The following is a 27,969-nucleotide window of genomic DNA, read 5'->3' as shown; positions in this document are numbered from 1 at the left end:
TTACAGAGGTATTTAAGGGTAGCTCAGATGGCACGCACAAGCGAAACAGGCGTGAGAAAAGTGGCAGAGGATTTTTGTTTCTTAGCAATTTAACGATTAGCGCCAAGTCGATAAAAGAAAAGTAAAACACTTAATTGAAGAATGTGCGCTTTGATAACGGTGTTTTGATAGAAAACCAAAAATGTTTGCTAATGCTAACGACGATGTTTATTTCTTGTTCAGACCGAATGACTCCAGTGCTAATGCTAAATGCTAAAGTTGAGGGTAATATTTTAAGAGGTAACTGAAAGGTCGATGGCACAAAGCGAGACAGAAGCACTTAAGGGCGGTGGCGGAGGAGCTTGAAATTGTCCAAATTTAGGGTTTAGGATCAAGCGAACAGGGAAGGCCATGATCAGTGTTGTTACTTTGGCAGATGTCTATTTCCTGGTTTTGCTCCCATTCCAGTGGGCTTGACAGGACTACTAACGCAACTTTTAGCTACCGGGTTAGCTTCTTGCTGAATGTTTTGCTCCAAGCAAGTAAGGAAGGCTGTTTTTTTTTTTTTTTTAACTCTTTCAGTGCCAAGTATAATTGGAAAAGGAACCCTCTAGAGGGCCAATATATTTAGCGTTTCTAAGAGTGGAAACACTGCCATCCAATGGTCACATTTGTCACTACAATGCTCAATTGGCTTGTATTATGTAAGCGTTATTCGTGGGTGTCAGCTACCCTCCATTAATAAAACGCATTTGATCAGAATTTTTTCATATTTTATTGTTATGACTATTTTAAAAGATGGGAATTCTCATCCATGGCACTGAATGAGTTAACTTGTTGTGATTCTTTTGCTATGTTAGCTCCTCACACTAGCTATGCTGATTAGCTCCACTCTCAGTGGCTACAGAAGGCCTTGATTGGCAGCTTTTACTTTAGCAGGATTTCTCGTTCCCGCTTGTCCTCGTTTTCGTTGGCTTGACGGGACTAACGAACCACCTTTTTGTGAACATGCAACATCGGTTCGGATACAAGTCTTGGTCCAAGTGGCGTGAATGCGAGAAACAGCTCGGCGCTGGTAAAACAAGGCAAGGGGATGCAGGACAAGGACAAGAGATGCTAACTGCAGCTAAGCTCGGAAGACAACACCAAGTTGGTCCACATTGGGATTCACCAAAGGAAAAAAAAAAAAAAAAAAAAAAGGCCACGTGCAGTGGAGTTCCTATTTGACCACAATGGGGCAACTTTTTGCATTAGGTTCCTCTTATCTTAAATAGACGCCGCCTTTTCCGGGGGCATTATGCTACAGTAGCTCGATATCAAAAATTCAGGCAAGGACAAAGTCAATTAGCATAAATTAGTAATTACCATAGTACAACCTTCTACGCTTTGATGACTATGTACACGCTATTCCCCCGATGGCTTTTCCTCTCGCGTTCTCGTGTCTTGTAGTGATTCCTTTAGCAGCCTCTGCGGCGTTCGCAGTGTTTTCCAGAGTTGATGACATCACAGCATTGAAAGGAAGGAGCCCGCTCAGGGGTCCTCGGTGGTCTTGAGAAGCTCCATCAAAGCGCCCACGGCTCCAAAGTAACCCTGAGAGGAAACATTTGTTCAATTAACTCATTCGCTATCAAAAACTAATGTCTTTTTAAATGAGCATATTTTTCGGACCATAAGCCGCAACTTTTTGCTCATGGTTTGAACCCTGTGGCTTATAGTCCAGTGTGGCTTTTTTACCAAAAGTGTGTATCTATTCAAGGTGTCAACTTATGGAACAACTATGAAACAGAATTGAAAAGATATGAATAAATGGTGGTGCTCAAAAAGAGGTTTAAAAACATAGTATTGGAAATATAAATATTACGTATATTGAATAAGCTCGTGTATAAAAATGTAATGATGTGTAAATTTGATATATGTCTGTATGATTGTATATATGAATTATGTGCAAGAAAAAAGGGGTGCTTTTGTATGCAGGCAGTTAAAAAAAATCCATATTCCATCTTTCTGCGTAAATATCTGATGTTACGACATGCGGCTTATAGTTTGGTGCAGTGTATCTGTGACAAAAATTGTTTGTTGCTGCTGTGGCTTACATACCGTGCTGCTTAGGGTTAGGTGGAACAGTTTCACCCTAAAAAAATATTGACACTTTTTTTGGGGGGGCATTTTTCGTAAGCGTTCGGGGTTTGCTGAAAATGTCCTACAAAGGACAGGGTTTAAACACCATTTCATGGTATTGAAAATGGCCACTAGGGGGCAACAGTGCATTTCATCAAAGATCAGCAAGATTGTGCATTCAGTTAATGTGGTTGAAATGTGACTTTTTACCTCATGTTCTAAAAAGAGCGCTCGCAGCTGTCCTTTGGACCAAAAGTCCATGGCATAGGCCAGCAGTTTGGTGGACACCGTGTTGATGCGCAGGAAGTTGCCCACAAACACCACACGCTCGATATTCTGCCAGAAGAAATGTTTCTTCATTGCCATCCAAACTTTAATAAAAGTCATATATCTGCACTGTACATCAATAAAAGTATATTATAGGTTCACTGGACATCAATCACAAAAATAAGAAATCCAGTACCACCTCTTCGCCACAGGGTGGTGTGGGTGAGCTAACATGAACAGATTTTTATCTAACCTCATAGACAATCATAGCTTGACTTTTTCAGTTTTTCCACATCTAAGCCTAAACAAGTATTTAAAAAAAAACACAAAATACAAAAACACAATATGAACTATATATATTATAAATAAAATGTATATTATGTGAATATTAAATTTTATATATTTAAAAAATTAAAAATATAGTATATATATAAAACATCTATAAATATGAATTACAAAATATGAAAAATATCATTTAAAATATACAAAGTAAAATACTATAGTATAATAGTGTGAAGTAAAGGATTAATTTTGACATTCAAAAGAAAAATACAAAAATATATATTACAATTTTGTGCTGCGGCTCTGTACGCCGTGATAGCCCTGTACAATGCTGCTTGATCGCCATTGCCACAAGACAACACTGTAAAGAAGCTCACCGCACGCAGAAAGTCACACATCCTGTGGCTGCACCCCTCGGAACGATCATTGTGACTTTTCCCACATTTTACCTCATTGACAGCGCACATGCGTGCGATGGAACCGATGTTATTGGTGATGGTGACCAACGTGGCCCGTGCCAGGTCCTCCTTGCTGATGGTGTCGCACTTCTCTTTGCTCATCATGTGACCGAAACTGAAGAAGATGACATTGGGTGTGATGGCGCGTGTTGGTTTTGACACAGTAACAGATAAACGCGGTGACGCAGATAAAAATGACACTTTTTGGTCAAACTTTTGCTTTATGTTGCAACCTTTGAGCTGAAATGAGTGGAGATTAACTTGTTCAAAGCCAGCCTAGTGAGAAAAAAAAGATATCTTTGACCTCTATAGCTGTTAATGGCAGAGTTAAATGTTTTGGGTTTTGTTTTTTCTAAATGGAAATATTATTTATTTCCTGCAAGTAATATATTTTTATTTTTTGATAAATGCCAGTGACATGTTGAATAATTAACCAATTCACTGCTAACATAGTAAAAATGGATCTTGATAGAAATCAGTGACAATGAATAAGTCAACAGGTAAAGAGTAAGGTTTGCAGTACTTGCAACTACTACTGTATACCAGGCCTTAAAAAATAATCTCACATTTTATCCACGGAAATCAGATTTCTAATTTAGTCATTTCTCCCCCCTTGGTTTATAGAATGCACAAATCACAATAACAATTTGTTTTTCCCCCATTTCTGGGATTTGCTTTCTTTCTCCTGATGCCTAATAAGCTTTAAATAAGGTTCCTCCCAGCATTAACTTGTATCAAATTCAACAAACACAAGAAATAAATATTAACGTACTGCAAATCTGTACTGCATTGAAAGCTGTTTGCAATAGTTTGACCATCAGGTCAAGAAGGCAAAAGAGTTTGACCAGCACAGCACAAGCACTGTTGCAAACACCGGAAAGGCATGCTGTCGGCCGGCAAGTTTTTGTAACAACAAAAGCGGACGACAAAAGCAATAAAGAGATTTTATCGCGCTGAATTGGTCTGGTGGCATTCCCTCACCTGGACGCCACAGCAGAACCCTGCAGGCCGAAGCGCTCATAGTCGCCGCCGTAGATGTCCTTGACCAGCTTGTCCACGTTGGTAGAGTCGCCCTTGCTCGCCATCTCCAGAGCTTCCTCGAATGTCTCGCAGCCCGTCAGCAGGCAGCAAAGGCCGAGGAATGTACCACCTCCCAGACTAGAGGGGAAGGAATACTTTATATGAATACAGGAATCCCAATTTTTGTAAATCTATTTTTTGGGCACAGCCCTAACATATGTGTATACACACACACACACATTTATGCATGTGTTTTTTCCTTTTGTGTTCCCAGGAACTTGTTCAAACCTAAATTACCACAATAATTATTTCAATTACTTTGGTAAATATGATTGTGATGATGGAACAACAGGAACTGATATCACCTAAGTAATCTGGGCAAACGTCCCACGTGTCATAAAATGCCTTCTCTAATCTTCCCTGTTGCATAATGCAAGAAGATGTTACATAAAGGCTTAAATATGTTAGATGTTCACCTTTAGCGTGTTTTCTTTGTGACAAAGTGGCTTTATCAGTCATTCATTCGTCAGTGTGGGGAAACCTTATCGTTTTTAATCTCAAATGCCGTTTTTTGGTGTTCTTCCTACAATACAAAATACGTACATAAATACGGTACTACCGCGATCGTTAATACTATAATATTAAATGCATATATGTATTAAAACAATCGAAAATGTTGACGCGTAACATGGCTGTCCCTAATAAAGTGATCCGAGGAACCGACCTAGTCCCGGTGACGCGCTTGTAATCGTCCTCAGAGTAGACGGCCAGGATGGAGACGCCGGAGCCGATGTTGACCAGCAGCATGGGGAAAGGGTTGTCCAGCGTGCACTGCTGCTTGACGCAACTCTGCGTGTCCGAGGGGTTGTGGAAGTAGTAGCACTCGGGGTGGCCGTTGAAGCCCACCCGGTCCACGAACAACAGCCCGCGGATCAGGCAGTCCAGCTCATCCAGTTTCAGCAGCTCCAGGTCGGCCATCTGGACAAGCAGTATTGGGATTTATTAAAAACAATGCTTCCATTGATGGAAAGAGAAAAAAATAGCATCTACTACCAGCATTTCAATCCGGATTCTCACCCCAATAACATATTTGCTGCTGCTGTGATAGAGTTAGCACAATTAGGTTGTTTAGCTAACCAAAATAATAAAACCTTTCTTGAATCAAATCTGCTAGCTTAGAATGCTAATACACAGTCAAGCACAACAGAAAAACAAAAAAACAAAAAGATTTAGCTCACCACACAGTAAAGCAAATTTCTGCTAGCTTATAATGCTAGTAAACTCTACCATACAATGGAAAATCTAAAAACAAGAAGAATTAGGTTGGTCAGGTAACTTAAGAGTAAGACTGCATGACAAAACACCTGCCATCTGATAATAAACAATACAAAACACAAGACAAAAGCTAAAAAACAATTTGACTTAGTTTGTTTTGCAAACCAAACAATTACAAATATTATTTGCCTTAACAAATGTTTGCTAATGATAATGCTAACACCCAATACCAAACCAAATAGATAATGCTAATACCCAATACCAAACATTGACCCTAAAAACAACAAGAATTAGGTTGTTAACCAATAAAACTTTGACAAATGTTTGCTAGCTTACAATGCTAATACACAATATCAATTGGCCTGCCAATTTCATTCAGTTGATTTTTGCTCTTTTTTGCTGTTTGCTTTTTCCTCCCAACGCAATAGCAAATTTAAAATGAGAAAAAGACATGAAATGTGTTGTAAAGGGCGTGGTGTGTGTGTGTGCCCTTGGTTTTTGCAGCAAGGTGGGGACCAATCCCAGGTTTCACTGTCTTTGTGGGGACCTCTTGGATTTGTGAGGACGATTTTGATGGATCCCACAAATTGGGACCTTTTTGAGGGTCAAGACTTGTTTTTAGAATACAGCTTTGAATTAGATTTTGGTTGATGGTAAGGTAAGGGTTAAGGTTAGGAGCTAGAATATGCAGTACGTCAATGAGAAGTCCCCGTGTGTGTGTGTGTGGTAACACTCACGGTGCGGAAGTCATCCTCAAACTTATAAGCGCCGCCGCCTGTGGCGCAGAGCGTAGTGTGCAAACTGGAAAAGTTCTTGTCGCGGCCCATCTGGATGAAGCGCGGCATGGCCTGCGTGGGGAAGCGGATGAAGTGCAAGTTGCCTGTGCGGCCGCACATGGTCAGGTTGCGCAATTCCAGGTGGACGTCGCGCACGCCCGTCTTGCCTAGAAGAAAAGACATCGTCTTTTTAGTTCCGTCGCAATCATGTATGCAGAACCCTTGACTACTGGTAAATTTTTGTGGCGAACGCAAATAAAAGTTCTCACTTAAAATTAAAAACATACACAATAAACCATGGTTTATTTGACAATGTTTAACCAGCTATTATTTTATAGGGCGTTTTTTAGTGTTACTGCTCTAAGTGTGTATGTATAATATGCTGATTTGCATTAGTCTGTCATGGCGCTTTACAATGTAAGCTATGGCATGCAAGCGGAAAGTCACACCTTTGTATACATTGTATACGCATATACATTTGTTTTTTTGTTTGTTTAATTTTGTTATATATACTGTTTTTAAGTTTTGCTGCTCTGTGTGCAAAGTAGCAGTATTTAAAAGTTTATTCTAATTTCTGTTAAGCTTCTTGACGCTATTTTGCTGTTTGAATATACTATATATATATATATATATATATATATATATATTTATATATATATATATATATATATTTTTTTTTTTTTGGGGGGGGGGGCACTTTATCAATAAGTGCTTCTGTTTGTGTTAAAGTAGCCGCTGTTGGAAGGTTTATGCTAGTTTTGGTTAGCCTGTCATAGCGGGTCACATTATACAGTGTGTTAGCATTAAGCTAACAGACGTTTATTACATGAAATGACATAGTTAGGTTGAACATTTTGGTCTTTGAATGTTTAAATAAGTTTTGACAGTTTTACAAGAACTTTTAATTGGAAATGACTAATTAACATTGTGAAGCAAGCACGCTTCGCATCTTGTTTGTAGAACAGTGAGCGTTTTGATGTCAGATTTTGTTTTCTCTTAACGTGTCTTAGTAGGTTTACGTCAGTTTTTAATGAAATGTTTTAAGGATATAAAGAAAATAAAACAATTCTTTTCCTAATATGTTTACACTCTCGTTTTCAAATGACTGCAATTCAAGGCAGGTGTTGAGGCCTATTTATTTTTTATACAGCGCAAACTATTTGTATAGTGTGTTTTGTCATGTTTTGTTTGTTTACCATAGGCCACATTTGAGGTAAGATATTTGCGGATGGACTTGAGGTTCTCCACCTCTTCCTGCTCTTCTTCTGCGGTGATGTCCACGGGCTCAAAATAGACCAGTTTGACCAGCGTGCCGCCAATGTCCATCCCGAACCACGGGAACGCTACGAGAACACAAAGGAGGATACGTCAATTCTTTTCAGCTCAACTTTAACAAAAGGCTATCATATAGCGACATATTATCATATAACACGGGCGGGGCAGGTGGCAAAAACAGAACAACCTGCCCGTTGGGTTGGCGAGAACATGGAGTACAGTGTGGGTTGCCGTGGAAACAGACACCCACCCAAATGGCCGTCAATCATCCTCCTTTTCTGTCGCCACCTCTAAAGTTGTTTTCACACTTCTCTTTTGTCTTCATTCCAATATCTTCTAATCGCAATTTGCTGGATTGCGCAATCGCTTCCCTCGCCTCATTAATAATTTTACGCTGTTATTAATGCGATTTCAGACACCGGTGTTGATGTGGAGAGTCAGGAGACAAAACACTTGGCACAGGACGAGAGGGTTTACTTGAGGTCAAGTGGAGTGGAGTCTCTCCTTTCTGTGGCGTGAATGAATGTTGTCATCACATTTCCACCAACGAGAATGCCCGTTTAAGAACAATGCAAAGCTTGTGTGCCATTACAATGTTGCAGTAGTTTCATAACTAAGGATCTTCCCAGAGCATTTTTTTTATACTCGAGTCACCTGATCTTAAGGATCTGCCAGTACCGGGTCCTGATTCGATACATTGGCAGTATTGCGCTGTATAGATTTTTTTCTTTTCTTTTGGCAATCTTCTTCAAGCAATACCCTTGTACCTTTTCAGCGTTTCATTATAGAAAGTAGCAATTTTAAGAAGTAGCCTTTAAGCTGGGCTCAAAAGCGCTGACTCTGACCATTTTGTACCGGGAACTACAGGTACCAAGGCCTAACGTTTCCAGGAACTTTACCTGGTATGTTGACTGCAGGAATTTTAACAGTTACTAAGATCATTGTGCATCGTAGTCTAAAAATGAGTTCACCGGTTCTGTAGTGCTTTTGAGAAATCCGTAAAGCTTTGAGACTGGAGTTCCAGCGTCTAAAAGTTCCTGAAACTTAAAGTGGAAAGCCAAATTTCAGTGTCTAAAACTCTGAATGAAGAAAGGGTCTGATTCAAGAGGTGCAGAAACATTTAGGGCCAGGTATGAACACATTCGATTGACTATACAGTATATATATATATATATATATATATATATATATATATATATATATATATATATATATATATATATATATATATAAAAAAAAAACTATTTCCATGTCATCACAGTAGCCTGGCCAGAGGAGTCAGAAGATTTTCTTTCCATCATGTTCCACCTGCTGCTCGTGACGCAGCCAATGGATGATCGGTGTCCCGTTACCAAACCAGGCCGGGGTCATCTTGACTCTTGTTCCGCTAACCTCTCACCCACTGACCCGATCTCAGGTCTGTAAACATGAGCTTCCCCCTTCTCGAAAAAACACAACAGCAAACAACAATGTTTGGACCTAAAGAAAAGATATCGCATCTAAATCACAAGCAGTGTGATATGCGTCCTTGCGACACACAGTGGGTTCCTTTTCATCAAAACAATACAGAACGAGCATTATTGGTAGATACTCGACAAAAACATAAACACGACCGTGATTAGTCCGTGATTAATACAAACTGAAATCAATCAAATTTAATTCTGGCTCACCTGCCAGGAAATTACATTACTAATGACAATGCGCATCCACGTAAAAGCTAACAAAATAATGTGATACATTCTTTTGCAAATGAGTCACTATGACACAATTTAGCAATGTTGAGTCTTGTTCTATTTAATTTGCTCTTACTCTGAAAAGAAAAATATAGCGTTCCTGTCACAGCATTAAAAAAAAATTCAATCTACTGGTACCTGTAGCAACCATTGTAACATCTCACGTAGACCCCTGAAATGCCTCGTACACCCAGAGGACAGTTGATTTTAACCATGACAAGCTATGATCCCAAAATTCGTTAAGACGAGGATCATACCATTTCAAACACATCTTGAAAAAGTCATGCAAGTCAATTGAGTTTATTTCTCGGCCCACTATAAAATAGGAAAAAGTCGTAATGTTATGGGAAAGACAAAACCTGACAAGATTTTTCCCCCTTTGTTATAATTTTATGAACACAGAGTTTGAATTTTCTGAGAAAAAAAGTGAAAAAAATCCTTACATAAAAAAAAAAAAATAAAAAAAAAATACCAGCATAAAGTCTTAATATTAAAAATAATGTAGTGGCAATTTTTCAAGAAAAAAATAATATTAGAGTAAGTTATAATCGTCTTCCATAAATAAAACTATAATACACAGAAAAAAAAACGTGACTGAGAAGGCTGAAAAAAAACCTTGCGCTATATTTATTTTTTTAATGGATTTAATGGACTCTTAAAATATGTCTTTTGCATTGAATGAGTTAACTAAATCTATCTAATCTTTTCTGTGAGTCTGTGTATATGCGATAAGAAAACAAAGAGCCTCGATAAAAGTGACGCACAAGAACATTTAGCATTCGTCTGATTTGTTGACACTGAACTTTATGAATCCATTTCAACTTTTTTCTACTGTCGAAACTTTGAACAGACCTGCCTTCTTCCCAAAACAGCTGTAATGATACATCAGCTTCCCGAGTGTCCCAAAATAAATGCAGGTTTGCGTTCAATAAAGGGAATGAAATTCAAAATTCTTAATCAGCGCATAGTTATCAAGGACAAACGGAAGCAGAATGAGTCAAGCTTCTCTTCTGAGTGCTTTTTACGGGACATCTTGTTATTTGATTTCTTGTCGGCCACAAAGTACAAGGTTCTTTTTTGCTCATAAAACAATAGAGTTGAACAGTACACTGACGTTCAGCATTTGTTGGATTGGGAAATTTAGTTGCCTCTCATTACAATTTAAAACCATTTAAAGTTGTGTGGGCCAAGTTCTGTCAGTGGTTCTCAATTATTTTATGGCTACTGGTCCACAGCATCGACTATTAATAAAATAGCTAAATCACTTCTAACTTTTAAATGATAATTTCAATTATGAAACACTGTTCGCTAACTTCTTTCAACAAACATATCGTTCAATCAGTTGATGAAAAAATGAAATTACAAAAATCGTGGTGTACCTGGTGCAGCTCAGTCTCCAGCTAGCCAAAGCCATGGCTAAGGCTAACAGTGATTGGCAATATGTAACACTTGATAACTCATTCGAAACGGCATTTTTTTTTTGTTTATGAGGAAGATTGACAATTTATGTTGCATTTTTCTTTAAAGAAAAGCTCTTAAAATATATAGGTTGACGTCTAACTCGGTATTTTTCATTTTAAATGCCATTAAATATATTGCTGTCTACTAGGGTGGGGCAATAAATCAGATTAATTCAATTAATAGGTCATTTTAAAAATCAAATACAGTATTTTAAATGAGCTAAATTGTGACATCGGTCTTTTGTTAAAGTGGTAAAACGCTGGTGTTTTAAAATAAATGTTTACAAATAGTTACTAACTACATAAATCATTCAGTGCCATACATTTTTCTGACTCCTTTATTCTAACAAATGAAAATAAATCAATAAATATGACTGAATGGCTATTTTTGGATTTGGCTGAGTTAATTGTAATTAAAATCAGTAAACATTATTGTTGTCTAAATATTTTCCACTTGATTTGATTTTTTTTTAAGAACTCAAACTTTTGAATCAATGTTTGTTGGGTTGATTACCTCAATTAAAATTGATTCAAATTTTAATCTTCAAGAATGACAGGTGAAAAATTGAGATTTCTTTTTTTTATCAAATCGCTCAACCCTTCAGAAGACGTTTTGCAGTTTTGTTCGACTATTTCCGCATAATTGTAAAGCAACAATAAAGGCTGATGGCTATTGTTTCTTTACAAAGCGACACTGCCAACTAGTGGCCTGGCATGCAAATTGGTTATTTTTGCAGGTTTGTATGAATGGAGATTATTTTCAGTGGTGTCATCTTAGGGACCTTTCAGAAAATGAAAAGGAATAAAGTTTCTTCTTTTATAATACGGTAGGTCAGTTAAATATACCCTGAGGCTTGTGCTGTGATATAAAAGAAAGACTTTTGTGCTTGAATGTGGAGCAGGAAACAAAGATGGGGTTAAAAATCACGCGCTCGAGGGGACAAACCTTGCTGCTAAAAAGCTCTCAGTGGTATTTGGGTTCATCTGGATGGCTGATTGGCCTTCATCCAAAGAAAACACGGCCATAAAAGAGGAGGTGGTGTGTGAGCGGGACCCCACTACCACTATTACATAAGGGGGACGGATCTTTGAATGTTTGCAGTTTACACCTCGCAGTTTAATGCACGCTCTTTGCTAATCTTGTCAGCGCCTGTTATGAGATCAAAATGTCACCAGAAATTCGACTTTGTGCATGATACACATCTTGTTACAACTCATTCAATGACAGCCAAGCAAAAACAGATTGTTGGCATATAAACATGTAATTGCTAGTGAATGAGATAAGAGCAAAACAAATACATAGAACAGGTGCTTCCGTGCTTTTATTTTTTGTAATATTTCAAGAGCACCATCATAATTCCACTCATATTATTATGACACGTGTTCAAAGATCAAGTATGTTTTTTGTTTTTTTTTTGGCAATCACAACCTTCAAAACATCAAAAAAGGAATTTCGCGAGACCCAACAAAACAATGTGTCCGTGTGGTCCTTTTGCTTTAAAAAAAGTAGTTTGTATTTTCAAGATGTATTTATATTGAAGAGAATTGTGACAATATAACAAAAATCAACATGCAAGTAATTGTGCAAATGATCAGAAAATCCCTACTCAAATATGGTGCATCTTTTATACAAAACAAACAGGGAGCAGTCAAACTATCCGAAATGATGTTAGTGTATTGACAAAAACCAAGTGACTGGAATTACATTAAAAAAAAATTATGCTGACAGCCAGCCCCCGCCTCCTCTAAGTTAGGAATGTTGACAGTCTACACTTATCACCGAGCCCCTAAACGTGCAACAAATCTCTGCAGGATGAACAATAATGGCTGGTTTTGTCACAGCAACAAGACCTCCTCTGTTTATCTCAACAATATGCAAAGAAGCGCCACACCGGAGAGACTTTAAACCCTATAAACTTATTATTGCTCTGTACTTGGGTTAAATATTAGTGAGAAATACCAAGAACAGAAAATGTGGTTAAATACTACAAATGAACAAACTTACCGGGTTTCTTTAGATTTCTCAGCTTCATTGTGAGGCAAAAGATCAGCTCACTAATTAAAAAACTTTCACGGAAATACACTAAAACTGCAAAAGATCCCAGTGTGAAGCTCACTCTGATGCTTTTCGATATTCTGCACTCATAAAACCCCTCACAAAGTTTTCAACTGGATGATTTTTCACTCACATTGTCATGGAACGCTGGGTAAATAGGGGGGCGGGCCTTGTCCCATTCGCACGCCGGGCCTGGAGACAAGAGTCGAGCACTGATTGGCCACCTCAAGCCAAGCCCACTTATCAGGAGCTTTTCAGCCGCCGGGTGTCGACCAATCGGAGCGTGGCTGAACAGCCGAGGGTATATAAACATCCAGAACGCGACATCGACTGACTACAAACTAGTAGGTTGGCACAGTACTACAGATATACCATATTCACCTTTGTACTATTATTAAAGTTAATTATTCTAGAATGAATGACACAATAACACGAGTTTGTTGTTTAAGGATCTCGAAATCATTCACCAATAAGCAAACATTCCCTCCCAAAGAGTGGCCCACACTTACGGGGTCTGTGCCGTCTCATCGACTCAGTCCTCCTCCGAAGCCTGCTCTTCTTAGCCGGCGAGCCGTTGCACTCCACATCCTCCCCTCGGTGCATATGGCGATTGTTCTCGTACTGGCCACTGTTGCTGCTTTCGGCCAGGGAACCGACGTTTCCACCGCAGCCGTTCACGTGCCCGTTGAAGCTCTTCGGTATCGGGCAGTTATTGACGCGAAAGTGCCCCGACGCCCCCTTTTTGTCCACCATTGACTTCGCTTTATCCATAGCAGCAGCGGGAGCTAGGCTAGCCTAGCCTCTTCAAGGGCGAGGCGAGCCGCCAGACACGGGGGGAAATGTGGCCTAGTTTCGCGGTAGCATCGACGGATACTGGGAAGCTAGTGGCAAAAGCTAAACTAGCCTAGCTTTACTCTAGCAAATGAGGTATTTCAACGCTAACGCAAGAGCTAAATTAGCTTCTACGGGTGCCGGGAAGCTAGCGGCAAATGCTAAATTGGCCTAGCTTCGCTTGAGCAAATAAGTGATGACAAAGCTAACGCGAGAGCTAAATTAGCTTTAGCCGGCTGACAGTAGCCCCGTCGTGACAGCCGTGTCGCCCCAACAATTTAGAAAAAACGAACCCGAGCGGGCCGAATTTTTTTAATGTAAATATTTTTATCGCGGTTGCATTTCTTTGAAAATAAAACGCACCGGAGGCGCTAAAATAACACAGCGGTGGCTTCGAGGTCACTCGCGGTCATTTCCCTACATTTAGAAGACGAAGAGACCGACGCGTAGTATTCGACGTCACCGAGCGAGGCCGCGGAAAACCCGTTCACCTTCTCAGACCGGTTTTCTTTTCCAGTGGTGTCGAAACACAAATAACGAGTCCAATCAGCGTCTTCCGATCCACTTTACAAACGGGGGTGTATTTGCACACTCGGGGAGGCGGACAGACAGGCGGGCAAGCGGGGAGTGTGCAGCTGCGAAGGGGGGTGGGGGGGGGGCTTTATTTATAAGAGCCGCTGTCATTCCCTGTGCAGCGTGCAAGGCACCCCCCCCCCCCCCAACATACCCAAGCGATGTGCACAAAGCCGCCTGTCAACACAACACACACAGTCACGACATGTTACTAGTCGTGCATGCTATCGCAAAATTAGATATCGATCAGCTCAACACATTGATGCACAGTACAGAAAAGACGCGTGGGATAAAAGAGAAAACAAACCGGCGATCACAAAAACGGGACATTCACAAGCATTCGTCAGGTTGTAAAGAATGAAGTGATTCAGTCAGGCTGTACAAGCGTGTCGAGAAAATTCTTATGATGTCGATGTGGAATGGAATTGTCTATTTTTTGCATATTCAGATTCTTCAAGAGCGGCAGATTTTCAACAAGGTACTTTCTCACCATCTGGTGTTGAGTTGTAGTAACATACACATTGGACACCGTCTTGTGTAGTACAGTACTATATATATATATATATATATATATATATATATATATATATATATATATATATATATATATATATATATATATAAATAAATCTTATTATTATCTTATATGTAAAAAGAAAACATTGGTCAGGAAAAGCACATTTTAATTGAATTTAACTCCATTTAAGGCATTTTAGAATAGCACCATCTTCAAGCAATTACTAATATTTCAAGCAATTTACAGTGCATACTGTATTTCTCCGAGTACAAGTCAAGTTTTTGTTTTCTAATTTCCAACCTCCATATTAGAGGGGTCGACTTATAACCGCATAACTCATAACAGACCGATTTTTTCACATATCTGTTTGAATAACATTGATTCAAATGTAAAATAAGTCATATGTCGATTATGACTTAAAATGATTTTATATACCTTTAATTCGATATAGTATGCATTCATTTTAAGAGTGTTTTAGTGCTTTTACACAGGTGAATATTTAGCTGTGTCAAAAAATTAAAGCATTTGAACTTCAAATCATTTTATTGTTGCAACAATAGTTTCAGCATTTGCGTCTATCGCATACATATATTGCCTCACAGTCTTGTCTAATTTCCGCCTCACCCCCCCCCACCCATAACTGCAGCAGTATGTTACTCAATATATGATGTAGAAATGCCTCTAAACGTACCGCAATTTTGTCATTTTTACAACACACACCATGTGTTTTGATCTATGATCTATGTAACCATTAGTCAGAGGTAGACTTTTACTCCCGTTCTGGTAAAATTCCCCCAAACTGAAGTAAAAAAGGGGGAGTCGCGTTATAAGCGAGATCGACTTGTACTGAGAAATACAGCAATTGAAATTTGCACCACACCATATCATATAGCTCAAATAATTTTGAGCAATCCTGTTGGTTTGATTAAAATATGAAGTGTCCTTGTTTATTTTTCGTCTTCAATCTTTTTGTTACCAGGGTAGTTGAGTACCATCCCAGTTGTAAGCTTTGCCTGTCTTTTCCACATCCAGAGCTTCTACGATACCCATCAGGTACTCGACAGAGCGTTCTGTGCTGAACAGTTTCCCCTCGGGCACGTTCCTGTGATACGGTCTTGACAAGTCCGTGTCTAATGTTCCGGGATGCAAGGAAACACACAAGACCTGGGAAAAAATTTGGAAAAAAAAATACATGAGTCTAGGCTGTTATTTTAGTAATATTATTGCAAGTAAATTACCTTGGGTCGACTGCGGCCCAGTTCGATGGAAAGATTTTTTGTGGCCATGTTTAGAGCCGCTTTAGACATTCTGTAGCTGTACCAGCCGCCAAGACCTTCAGAGTAAACAAGTATCATCAAGTGCACTTAAACACAAGCATGTAAAGACTATAAAATAGAATCTCAAAGATTGAAAACTTTACCGTTGTCGCCAATGGAACCAACTTTGGCTGTGACGTTGACGATAAGACCACTGTGCATCTTGGACTTGTCCGTCGGCTGTCGCCCAAAGCCACCGCCGCCCTTCTGCAGGAGGGGAGCGAAGTATTTGGCCATCACCAGCGGGCCCACCGTGTTGGTGGTCAAGGTGCCAATGATGCCCTGAAAGGAGAGAAAATGCATTTCCAAATAAATGTTGAGCTAGCAGAAAAATGGTTTGAGGAGTCAAATGTAAACAGCGATTAATAATCAGTTGGGAATTGTATGCAAACACAGTGAGGGAAAAATAAGTATTCATCAAACCATGTGGCCATTTTGCAGTATCGAGTTTAGCCTCAAGCTTGAGAACTTTCTTATGAGATGTTAAAACCTAAACCCGATCATTTAAAAAGTAACCTGAGCAAATATTAAAAGAGATTTTTTTCTGACATAACAAGACTTATTTAAACTATGTAGGATGCAGCCAAAAACAACGTTTATGTCAATGGAAACCGGCACTACCATATCCATGTTCAAATGAAATCCATACCTGTGCAGAAACATCCCTCAAGCTGGTCTCTCCTTTCCCAGAGGGATGAAGCAAAGCCGACGAGTTGACCATCAAATCCAGCCGTCCAAAGCTCTCCTTCACCCGCTCAGCTGCCCATCGGATGTCCTCTTCGCGATTTACATCCAACCGAAGCACAGTCAATCGCTCTGGGTGTTGCCCGGCCAGACCTTGCAGCTCCATCGCTCCGTCTGGGTTCCGACATGTTGCTATAACACTTGCCGGGGGTTTGTTCTTTAAAATGTATTTGCAAAACTGCAGCCCCAGTCCCCGACTGGCACCTTGGACGAGGGCCACGGGGGCCGCCATGACACCAGAATGACATAATGTCAAGCGGAAGGTAGTGTAACATGTTTGTTGCGTTCATTGTCTACAAAAATCATGGGGATTTTAATATTCACTTGTTAGACGTAGCTTGGGGTTCAGTGGAAGCGTGTACTTGAGTGTGCTGAGCAAAACCACGTAGACTGACTTACAACGATCTGTTAAGGGTGCGAACTCCTTTCGTTTATAATCATATTTGAAAAGAAAGTGAACGAGCTGCTCTTTTCGTTTGGACCACGAAACATTCCCGGAAACACAACCCAGTTACTAGGCGACCGACGGGCCAATCAAAAACCTCCAAGCGTAAACTGAGGTCGTTGCATTAAACGTCTACGAGAATTGTGGGACTTTTCACAAGCCGAAACGGCATTGTAAATTCAAGCTTTACATGGGGCAGATTTTATTTCAAAGATATGAACGCAATCGCGTAACGTGGTCTAAATTAATTTATATTATTTGATTTTATTTCAAAATTGAATTTGAATTCATATTATTCTATGTCTAGAATTTTTAAAGTCACGATAACTCACCGCACGCGAAGGCAACGCGTTTGACAACTACATAGTGAAGGTCATCGGAGTGCTTACACAAAACTACTTTTTTTAAGCAATGGTGATACAAACTATACATTCGCTTGCTCAAGTGACCGCAGACTTTAAGAACATTAACCAAAACGTGAAATATTTACAATTTCCTTTAGAAGGAGAAGCGACTCCACCCGGAAGTAGACCACGGCTGCTTAGCGACCGGCGCACCAATGGGAGCTCGGCGTCACATTGCACCTGGTTAGCTTGTTAGCTTGCTAGGCGAGCTAGCACATGAACATTGAAAAATTATCATGGTTAAAAAGGGTGACTAGATGCCGCCTAAGGGGAAAGGACCTCTGCAGCTTGTCCACAGAGAGGTGGACGACATGAGAGGGCAGGTTTGTCATAGAAAATCCTTACTTTTATGACGTTGAACTCGAGGGGGGTTGTTCCCAAACATGTCAGACACAAGCTAGCTTTAGCAACCAAACATGTCGCAGGGGATAAGGTGGAAAAAAAACGACCTGTAGACAGTTAAAAGCTAAGTGTTGCATATGTTGTTACATGTTTTTTCTTCAAATGACACATTCTGGTTCTTTTCATAGATGATTCACGTGTATTCTTTGTTCCTAGCTGGAGAGTCTTCTGAAAGATGTTAAGGGTGAGGTGGAAAGCAAAGAAGAGTCCTTTAAGAGGTGAACAACTTACTTTTTCTAAGACTGTTCAACACTCAAACACTGATATTTTTACATTTTCCATTTTGAACAGATGCCAAGAACTTCAGATATCTGCTGAGAAGACACTGAAGAATCTGACAAAACTGACTAAGGTCACACTTTTATAGTGCACATCCAGGTTGCAGAATAAGAACATCTTTGTATGTTTTAGGCCGATGAGATTGCTCCAGTGGGAAACTACGAACAGAGGAAACAAGAGGAGCAAGCACGACTGCAAAACGTCCTGGAGCGGTTGAACAAACTCTTGCTGGAGCTCTCGCCACCGGGTCCCAGTCCGAAACCACCACCGGGGTCTGCAGCTTTACTCAGCATGATTTCCAAAACCTCTCACAAAGTCGATTAAACGACCACATTTTTATCTACAGTGATGACCAGAAGGAAGATGGCGAGGATGAAACTGAAGAAAGCGATGAGGACGATAGCGATGAAGACGACAGTCTCAAAGGCGAGAGTCAAATGGCGACCGGTCCCCAGGAATCAGAACCTTGCGTCTATATGGCGCTCAGTGATTTCCAAGGAGACCAGGAAGGAGATTTGGCTGTTCAGGTGATTCAATATTATTTTAGATTAGATTATATTTTAAATTGCGGTTTGACACAAGTTCTAAATTTGTACATATCTAAACTGACGTCTAGTTTTTAAACCCTTTATAGGGACTCTTATTAATGTCTTTTTAATTGACAGAAACAACTAATTCGTTGCTTGTGATTTTCAGACCCTGCTTTACAGTATTTTGATTTTTTAAAAATAAATAAAACATTTTCTAACACCTGGACTGTGAGATTTATAAATACATCTGTGGGATGAATGAGGTAAACATCTTTAAAGAAATAAAATAAGAGGCGTAAAAATACCATAATTAGGGATGTTTGATCCAATTCCAGTATAGTATTTACCTTAATGGGGTAGTCCACTTCTTGGGTCATTTCACCAGTAAAAATGTAAATATGTTTTCTATAATTAATTTTATAACTAAATTATTTTCCAAGTATATTTAATAACTTTTAAGAACACTTTTTCACTTGCTGTCAACTAAAACCGTCTTAAACATTCAATCATGACGCAAACCTGTTAGTCATGTGACATTCACAAGCTTATGATTGGTAGGGACCTGAGCCTTCAGCGCATGCGACGTAAGTTTCAGTTAAAAGCAAGAGGCAAAATGTGTTTTTTAAAGGTATTAGTTGTACATTAAAATTTTGTTATCAAATTAATTATTGTCAAAGTATTAATTTATTGTGTGGCTAAATAAGTGGACTTTCTCTGTGAATCAAAATTTCAAGTAATATTGGTGCAGTACTTGGCTTCAGTATCTGTGTCTACTCAATTTGAGTACCTGTATTGGTCTAAAAAATGTGGTACTGAACATTCCTAATCCTGGTATTCATTTATGGTCTGATATTTTCTTTGTTTAAAGATGCTGAACTCATTTAATGTTTTAAAGTATTAATTGCACGTGAAAAACCATATATTTTTTATTGTTTAAAATGGCTAAATAAGTTGACTGACCCTTTAATTTTTATCATTTTTAAATGAATGGCATTTTTATAGACTTCTTATTTGTAGTTCATTGTTCATTGTCATTGTGAATACTGACGATACCTTAAAATAAGGGTGGGTAGCAACAGAATAGCTACTTTGTTTCGGTACTTGGCAATTACGAACAATAGTATGAATAAAATGAATACAATTATTGTTGTTCTGCTGCTGCAGCGGGGTGATACGTTGAAAATCATCAGGAAGACAAGCGACGGCTGGTGGCTGGCCGAGAATGCCAAAGGCGACAGAGGAGTGGTGCCCAGAACATACTTGAAGGTCCTCCCTCAGCAATCAAAATATTAGACACGTCTACACAATCCGATAAGCTAAGCTTTACAACAAAGACGTCGTCAACATATAAGTAACACTCTCCGTCTTCATAGATTAGTTCTGTCCACGGTGACAACGACAGCAATGAAGAAGATGACGAGTCCGACGAGGCTGAGGAGGAGGAGCAAGACGACTCAGACGAGCAGGACAACGAAGAAGAGAAGCGGAGGTTTGATTCGAGTTTGTTTCTTCGTTATTTAACGTTTTCTTATCCTTTCATTGAAATCAGAATTCTTATTCCACAGTGATACTCCTCATTCCAACTGGTCCACTTTCCGAAAAGCTCTAACAGAAGTAAAAGAAGTCTTCGTGTTCTCCAGCAAAAACAGGTAGAGGGAATTGTCTTGATTTCCACATAATTTGTGTTTGTGTGACAGATTGACGCGACGGACGTCCTCTCCGCAATGGGCGCCATTCCTTCAGGGTTCAGGCCGTCCACTCTCAGTAAACTGCTGGTGGATGAAGGTCGGTTTTATCTTGTTCCAGTCCCAAAACAATGCTGCTAAAGTAGCCACTAACTAACCTCATTGTTGACAAAATATTGTAACATAATATCAAGCCCGCATGAAGGACTCATTGCGATCCCTTAAATTTCATCTTAATGCCAGGATAATGGATACAGAAATTGGATCGCGAACCCGATAAAATCTTTTATTGGTCATTTGCTGAGGCCAAAGCGACTCTGATGTCATTTTCAGTCAACAGCAAGTGGCAAAATGGATGCGCGCTGACCCACGGCTACAAACACAAAAATGTCATATGCATATTGTGTTTTAGGTTCCAAATACAAAGGAAGTCATTTTATGCAGCCAGAACTCAGCCAATCACATCTCTCCTTCAGCGACCTCTTCTTGGATCCTGACACCGGCAGGGTAAGACCATTTTATTTTTAATTGAAAACTTTTTTTTTTTTTTTGGTCTCAGAGACAACCACAGTCACACGAGTAACATAACCACAAAACGTCCTTTACTACACAGGTGCGCCCTCAATCCACTCGGACGTGCGTTTGCTTCACCCTGTGGAGCTGCAAGAGGATCCCCACACCTGGAGTCGGCGTCCAGGTCCTCAGCAGACACATTCGCCTTTGTGCCTTTGATGGCATGCGGGTATGTTGACAATATTTTATGACATTTGGCTGTTTTACTATAATGCAGTGGCTTGACATTCTCTTGTGTATTTCGTTGGACCTCTGGCCCAAAAGGCTACAAAACAAAAAAGATCTGATCCCATCTCTAGTGTTGGTGTTGAGCTGTATCCCCAAAGGATTCTGGGAGATTGGCTGCCGGAAAAGTAGATCTCAGGGCAAAAATATCTCCATCTAACAAAACACGAAATGCTGCTTTTATATTGCAGGTGCTGAGCAACATTCACACAGTGAGGGCAACATATAACCCCAAGAACCCCAGGACCTGGCTCTTCTCCCCACGGGTACGAGACCACCACCACAACCCCGCCTCACGTCGATTTCAGAAGGCTTCTCGTTAAACTGACCTGGGTCACGTATTTCTCACAGACAAGCGGCGTCCTTCCCACCTTGCTGGACGGAGACTGCTTTCTACGCTGCAACGCCGACACCCCCGACCTCGGTATCCTCTTTGAGCTCGGCGTCACCTTCATACGCAACGTAATGATGACACCTCAACAGCGGAAATGAAAGGGACTGAGCAGACTGGTTGTTTAAAGGAATGAATGCTCTTTGCTGTGTTTTAGTCCACAGGGGAAAGGGGAGACCTGAGCTGCGGTTGGGCTTTCTTCAAACTTTGTGACCCCGCCGGAAATCCACTGCCTAACAGGTACATACAATCACACTCATACATTTTGAGCATAGCTAGTCTGAAGTCCCACTCCAAATTGATGATTGGGTTTGAAAAAATTACGTTAGGACATACGAGATCCCAGTGAGCGGCGGCACTCCTTACGAGAAGGACGTCGACGTGGAGGGGTCACTCGCTCGATCATGTAAGAGACCTCCCATTTCATCATAGTTTTTGATGCATTTTTGAACTTATTAATGTACAATAGCTTGTCTGCAAACGAGACACAAGTTCTTTGCACTGATGTTTACGAAGGACTCGCACTCTTCATCCACATTTTCCACCAATAGTTCACACCATAAAACAAAAACAAAAAAATGACATTTGCTACTTCTAACATTATACATATTGACATAAAAACATACGTACCACTTTGGGCTACTCCAAACAAATAAACTTTCTGCTGAATTACTAGTTAAATGGCGCGCTGTCAACTGACATTAGCGTCGTTAGGGAGGCTGAACAACATAACACAGGAAGTACTTCGCCTTCCCTTAAACTAAACTTGAGTAAACCCACATGCTCAAAATGATAAAAAAAAATATATTATTGCTCCTGCGGACTTAAATGACGTAAACGTAAATGAGGCCCAGCTAAACAAAGTTCTCTGCATGCACCATCAATACACCATCTCAAGGCAAACAAATGAACTGCATTTATATAATCAACTGCTACAATTAAGATTATGAGTCGAAAGGGTTTAGGAACATTTTTTGGACTTTGAACGGATCAGGCTATTTACATGTAAAAAGCATCTCTACTTATGAAAAAGTCACCTTATGAAATGACTTGCAGAAAAAATTCATCTCGTAAGTAGAGGTCACACTGTATAATAAATAAAAACAAAATTGAAAGTGATTGGGATCTTTCCTATCAATCGTAGCTGCAGCTGGAGTGTTCCAGCAGATGCTGAAAGCGCGGCGGCTGTCTAAACTCATCGTAAAGTTTAGGACGCTCAACAGTCGCATCAGAACGCAACTCAGGTAAGAAGATTCATCACACGTGTGTGTGTCTACATAAACAGTGTATTTTCCCATTCCAGCCTCCTCCCCGTCACGCTGCTGCACTGTCTGAGCTGCGTCTCCTTGTTAACCATGTACAGACAACTTCTGGCCGACGCTTTGCTGGTGGACCGGCCCACCATGCAAAATGCAGGTAACACACACACACACACACAACCTTTTTTTTCCACAAAGCAACATCACTCCTTGGCTTTTTTTTTTTTTTTTGTGCAGATTTGATATTCAGTCCCGTTCTTGCCACCTTCCCGATTCTCTTGGACCAACCCGATCTACTGGATGCCGTCAGGGTGTGTCATTATTTACAGTTGTGCTCATAAGTTGACATACTTCAGGGGAATTTCAGGGCTTATGTAAAATTCTAGCAGGTTTTCTGCAGGTATCAACAAATCTAATTGGACTCTTTTAAAGCTGTCAGGAACAGTACGTTTGTCTTTTCAAATTAAGAGCAAATCAATTTGAACATGAATCCGAATTGTGTTGTGCAGAACGTTGAATTCTTTTATTATGTTAAGGTTTATATGAATGTGAATTGTCATTAATGATGCAATTTTCAAACAGATGAGCCAGAACTAAAACAGATGATGTTACAAGACACTTGTCTTCTTGACTTACTGAGGAAAGTATACCTAGATATCCCATGACAAATGTAATTCCAAAGTTTAAGGAAATAGACATTGATGGTACGGCACGCTTAACAGTTTTTTTTCCAAACGAAATAATTTAGGGGAAATTTGTCTGGAAAAGAAAATCCCAGGCACATCACTGCAAAAATTTGAAAAGCACTAACTTAGGACACAAATATCAAAACTCCCATCCTCGAAGGCCACTATCCTGCATGTTTTGGATGTTTCCATCTTCCAACGCATCTGATTCAAATGCAGGGCTTCCTTATAGTATATTATAAACTGATCATAGGTTGGACTATAGGTGATTGTAGTAGATTGTAAATTGTCACTGTCAAGCTAATACAAGCTTTTTAAATTTAATTTGTGTACATATCATGAATGTTTATAAATATATATGTATATATTTGGGCTGCAAAATGCCCTTTTTTATTTTTAGAGTGCCTGGATGGACGCAGAAAACAACATGAGCAGAGCACAGAAGGTGTGTAATACTTGTTTTGGCCTGCAGGGAGAGCTGTGTTTGCGTGTTATGTATATGTATTGCTGTGTGTGTTCATGTTTGTGTGGGTTCCTGTGTCGATTTGTTCACGTGTGCGCACAGAGAGACGAGGCGCAGGTGAAGCAGGAGTTCGCCAAGGCGTTCCAGTCATCGGCGGCGCACCTGCTGTTCTCGTCTTCGCTCCCGCCCCACCGTTGGGCCGACCCGTCTTCGGAAGAGCAGCGGTCGCGTCTCATCTGCTCCACGCTGGAGGCGCTCAAGCGAGCCCGCGGCCAATCGGGCAGCTTGGAAGTCCTGGCCGACCCCGCCCACTCGCACCAGGCCTTCGACATCACAGAGATGACTTTTGACCTCTTGAATGCGGCGCGCTAGAAGCGGAAGAAAACGTTGCAAAACCAAACTTTTATTATGAACATGTAGAAATGAATATAAAAAAATAGATATTTTTGTAATATTTTGTCTTCAAATATTAAAAAAAAAAATCACTCTTCATTGACTTTTTTAATATGGCATAATTTCTTAAATGCCTTCAGAATAATTTCAATTGTGTTTTATTTTGCTAAACAATATTTATATCCAGTAAACAACTATAACAAAACTTGTGTATACTTTAGTGATGGGTAAAATATAGCTTGCATTTATCCATAGAGGAAAAATGCAAAAATGAGGAAAAAGTATATCAGTAATATAGTAGATAAATACTATGTCACAAATTATTAAATGGCTTAGGAATCTTTACAATTTTTTTTTTTTTAATAGTGTTAAAACGTAAAAATAAAAATACTTTATTTCTGATTTTATATCCGGTATATAAATATAACAAATGGATATACTTTAACCATAAAATTTGAGTAAGGTTAAGCTAGTTTATTAGTATAAGAAAAATGCTAAAAAAAAATCACTAAAAAGTCAACATCAGAAAAATACAATAGTAAATAAATTAGTTTATTTTTAAAAATAGAAATGACAAAATAACCTATAATAATTCAAGCATTTTTTTTTTCATAAGCTGTAAAATATTACACGTTTCTTAGCTGTTTATACATATGCTACTCGTATTTTTTTTAACTTGTTTTGAACAAAAACAGTTCTTTGTATAGAAAAAAAACAACTTCATTTACACAACACATTTTAAGGTACCAAAAAAACCTAAATGAACATTCTTAGGTTAAAAAATGATGCAAATCATAGCACTTATGCAAATATATAAAAATATATACATGCTCTATGAAGGCATTCCAGGAGACTGCCTGCCTCACTGGCCGCTTTCTTCCTTTTATAGCAAAGTATAAAAAGACTGCGCACTACTACTAATAATTAACACAACGCTCCTTTGGTACCCCGTAACTCTACACTACACACACGCAAACAGTGATGTTGATCTAATGGGAGGAGGCAAAAGGGATAAGGGTCAGTGAGCATTTCCAAGGCAATTAAAGAAAAAAAATGTATTATAGCCACGCCCACATAGCAGGTAAGCACAATACCCTGTGATTGGACGACAAGGACATGCGATGATCTGCCAGCTTAGTCATACTCCCAATTATTTTACAAGTACATGGTCATATTTAAGTTGTAAATGGTTATTTATTCAATTTATGATGTCAACAAAAGACAATAGCTGGGAATTTTTCATTTATACTATAAAATGTATGATGCAAAAACATTTTTTTTCCTCTTGTATTTGTTTTCAGTGGTGAAGCCGTATCTAAAGCCCTTGGCCACAAAATACAAACACACACACGTTTATACAACTATACTTGTGAGGACATCCATTGACATAATACAATTACTAGCCCCTAACCATAATATTTTATCTTACCCTAACCAAGTGCAACACAAATATATTTTGCAAAGCCCCCCAGGAAAGAGAAAACATTTCGCGCCCCTCCCCCACTTGCCAAGCCAACCATCAATAAGAATATTTTCTATAAAAAATGTTATTGACATAAGGAAAAAACTATATAAACCAACTTTCAACTCCTTTTTTTTACAGCATTTATACAGGTTAAAGTGTTGTCTAAGCAGAAAAAAACCCAAGTGCGTCAAAGTGCGTGGATAAAAAAAGACCTCAAACCTTATTTGATCACAATTACACTTCACATGGCAAAAAAAATTCTTTTGCCTATTCATCCCCCCTCTGTGGACAAAATCCTGAGTTTTACTTACTTTATGGGGACCCCTTGCACTTATGGGGACTTTGGTGGACCCCACAAGTTCAGACCTCTTTTTGAGGGTCAAAACCTGCCCCCCCGGGGGTCTAACCTATACTCCTCCAATATTCCCTCACTATACACAAACCAGGGGTCAAACCGATACTCTAATACAAGTCTCGACCCTCAAAAAGAGGTCTGAACTTGCGAGGTCCACCAAAGTCCCCATAAGTGCAAGAGGTCCCCATTAAGTAAGTAAAACTTGAGATTTTGTACCCACAATGTCTCAAAAACCAAATGCACACACCCACACATACACAGGTGCTTGTGTTTGCTGGCAAATAAAATGGAGCAACCTGTTTGTCTACATTCCCTCGCTGTCCCCTGGTGAGCGTGAGTCGTCGTCTTCTGTGTTTTTTGTTTTTTTCCCCTCATTGGTCACGCTAAAACAAACCCAGAAAACAACAGCACAGATTTAACATTGATTTTTTAACTTCCCGTTTCTGCATGAACGAGTGGGAGCAAGTGTCCTAATACTTTTGTCAAGTCAAGTGAAATTAAGTGAATGTCTAACAGGAAGTGAGCATTAACGAAGGATAACGCAGAATTGGGTAAGGAGAGAAGCCATAGAGAAGTTTTTATATTTCATGTAAAATAATTTTTCGTAATATTTTTTTTTGAAAAATATAGATTGGACAACCAATCGGTTGACGTCCAATTTGTGTGCACTACGCGTGTGTCTCCGGGCAGTTGCGCATCCAAACACAGCGTGGGTGGTTTCCATGGTGACAGATTGAAAATAGCCGCACCATCAACAAAACACTCTGGAGTACTCAAGAAGGGCGCTTTTTCTTGTTGGACAAAAGTATCGAGACACACGGCCTGTCAGCTTTTACTTTGTAACAATGACTACTTCCTGTAGTGTCGTAACTCTTGACTTTTGTTTTTTATACGCAGGAAGGAGTCTTGTGACAATATAAAAGCATAAGTGCTGGCCACAGGGGGAAGGATTACATATAAAGATCTACTATCAGTTGTTCTTTACTGAGGATAAAGAATATATGCCTGTGAGTATATTCATATGTGCTGTCCGCAAATGTGCTGAAAATATGAGCAGTTTTAAAGGTTTACAGTGACGGCCATGTGATGCTAAGTTTGTTAGCTTGAGGCCTTTTGCAATGTTTGTTAGCATCGAGCTAGGAGACTAATAAAGAGTGTTTTGGGAGGGATTTTGTTTTGGTGCCTTCGACTATCATTAAACCTTGCGCACACACCTTGTGCAAACTTTACAAAATGCATTTTTTTTTCCAAATTTTGTAAATGCTTTTAAAGGCATAATAAAGTTATTGATGAGTATTATTTTTCCTTCAATCACTCATTTTGTTCGGTGGCGCCAGTTCTATCCATTTATATGTAGGTTAAATTTATTAACTCCCCCAAAAAACGTGAAAAATAGTATGGCTTGTTTTTGTAGTCTGTGACGTGATGATGACACTTTCAGACATAGCCATTAACTGGTCTCTACCGCCACCTACTGTCTTAAGGTGAAACACGAGTCAACGAAGAATATTCTGTTTGCCGACATAGTTTGACCGCCGCTCGATGGAATGTTGCAAAAATCGCAAGAATATCAATGTAATAAATCCTATGAAAATGCATCTCAAAAATTGTAATTACAATGGTTTTATGTGGTCCAAAATTTGGACAATAATTATTTTGGCACACAAAATCTCGCACGTCCAACTGCAATCACATGGAAACGTCCAAATCGTTGCATTTTAAAATTTTACCAGT

General features: G+C 39.4%; 4 protein-coding genes across 10 annotated transcripts in view; 1 reads left to right on the top strand and 3 right to left on the bottom strand.

Annotated features, from left to right (window-relative positions):
- The window catches only part of LOC148419954 (monocarboxylate transporter 12-B-like), an 18,795-nt gene extending 17,295 nt beyond the window's left edge, over positions 1-1,500 (bottom strand). The window contains exon 1 of the mRNA XM_088421329.1: positions 1,345-1,500. The gene's annotated coding sequence lies outside the window, so the exon portion shown is untranslated. The remainder of the gene's footprint in view (positions 1-1,344) is intronic.
- Positions 1,427-14,157, bottom strand: pank1a (pantothenate kinase 1a). 2 transcript variants are annotated; one of them, XM_088421330.1, is made up of 8 exons: positions 13,209-14,157; positions 7,372-7,518; positions 6,137-6,342; positions 4,849-5,102; positions 4,086-4,262; positions 3,096-3,219; positions 2,308-2,433; positions 1,427-1,569 (listed from the first exon to the last, which is right to left on the bottom strand). In XM_088421330.1, the coding sequence occupies exons 1-8, from the start codon at positions 13,468-13,470 to the stop codon at positions 1,510-1,512; spliced, it is 1,356 nt and encodes a 451-aa protein (XP_088277456.1). In that variant the 5' UTR covers positions 13,471-14,157; the 3' UTR covers positions 1,427-1,509. The 2 variants fall into 2 exon arrangements, with proteins under 2 accessions (XP_088277456.1, XP_088277458.1); XM_088421332.1 differs by lacking the exon at positions 13,209-14,157 and adding an exon at positions 12,649-12,788.
- Positions 14,158-14,769: 612 nt separating this feature from the next.
- Positions 14,770-17,929, bottom strand: LOC148419952 (uncharacterized). 5 transcript variants are annotated; one of them, XM_088421295.1, is made up of 5 exons: positions 17,875-17,929; positions 16,586-16,794; positions 16,041-16,218; positions 15,859-15,953; positions 14,770-15,784 (listed from the first exon to the last, which is right to left on the bottom strand). In XM_088421295.1, the coding sequence occupies exons 1-5, from the start codon at positions 17,912-17,914 to the stop codon at positions 15,593-15,595; spliced, it is 714 nt and encodes a 237-aa protein (XP_088277421.1). In that variant the 5' UTR covers positions 17,915-17,929; the 3' UTR covers positions 14,770-15,592. The 5 variants fall into 5 exon arrangements, with proteins under 5 accessions (XP_088277421.1, XP_088277422.1, XP_088277420.1 ...); XM_088421296.1 differs by lacking the exon at positions 17,875-17,929 and adding an exon at positions 17,616-17,792; XM_088421294.1 differs by lacking the exon at positions 17,875-17,929 and adding an exon at positions 17,458-17,596.
- On the top strand, positions 17,530-24,507 carry nphp1 (nephronophthisis 1). Of its 2 annotated transcripts, XM_088421291.1 has the most exons (20): positions 17,530-17,852; positions 18,088-18,149; positions 18,223-18,283; positions 18,343-18,482; positions 18,557-18,737; positions 19,905-20,006; positions 20,114-20,229; positions 20,306-20,354; positions 20,438-20,525; positions 20,838-20,932; positions 21,039-21,167; positions 21,415-21,489; positions 21,575-21,685; positions 21,772-21,854; positions 21,944-22,020; positions 22,759-22,858; positions 22,918-23,030; positions 23,111-23,184; positions 23,960-24,004; positions 24,125-24,507. In XM_088421291.1, the coding sequence occupies exons 1-20, from the start codon at positions 17,787-17,789 to the stop codon at positions 24,392-24,394; spliced, it is 2,037 nt and encodes a 678-aa protein (XP_088277417.1). In that variant the 5' UTR covers positions 17,530-17,786; the 3' UTR covers positions 24,395-24,507. The 2 variants fall into 2 exon arrangements, with proteins under 2 accessions (XP_088277417.1, XP_088277418.1); XM_088421292.1 differs by lacking the exons at positions 23,960-24,004; positions 24,125-24,507 and adding an exon at positions 23,456-23,930.
- The last annotated feature ends 3,462 nt before the right edge of the window (positions 24,508-27,969 follow it).

Source organism: Hippichthys cyanospilos, chromosome 8, assembly GCF_059441005.1.
Source record: "Hippichthys cyanospilos isolate Australia breed blue-spotted pipefish chromosome 8, RoL_Hcya_1.0, whole genome shotgun sequence".
In the NCBI taxonomy this organism is placed as follows: Eukaryota; Metazoa; Chordata; class Actinopteri; order Syngnathiformes; family Syngnathidae; genus Hippichthys; species Hippichthys cyanospilos.
The sequence above is the reverse complement of the archived record's forward strand: the minus strand, read 5'-3'. Positions and strand labels throughout refer to the sequence as shown.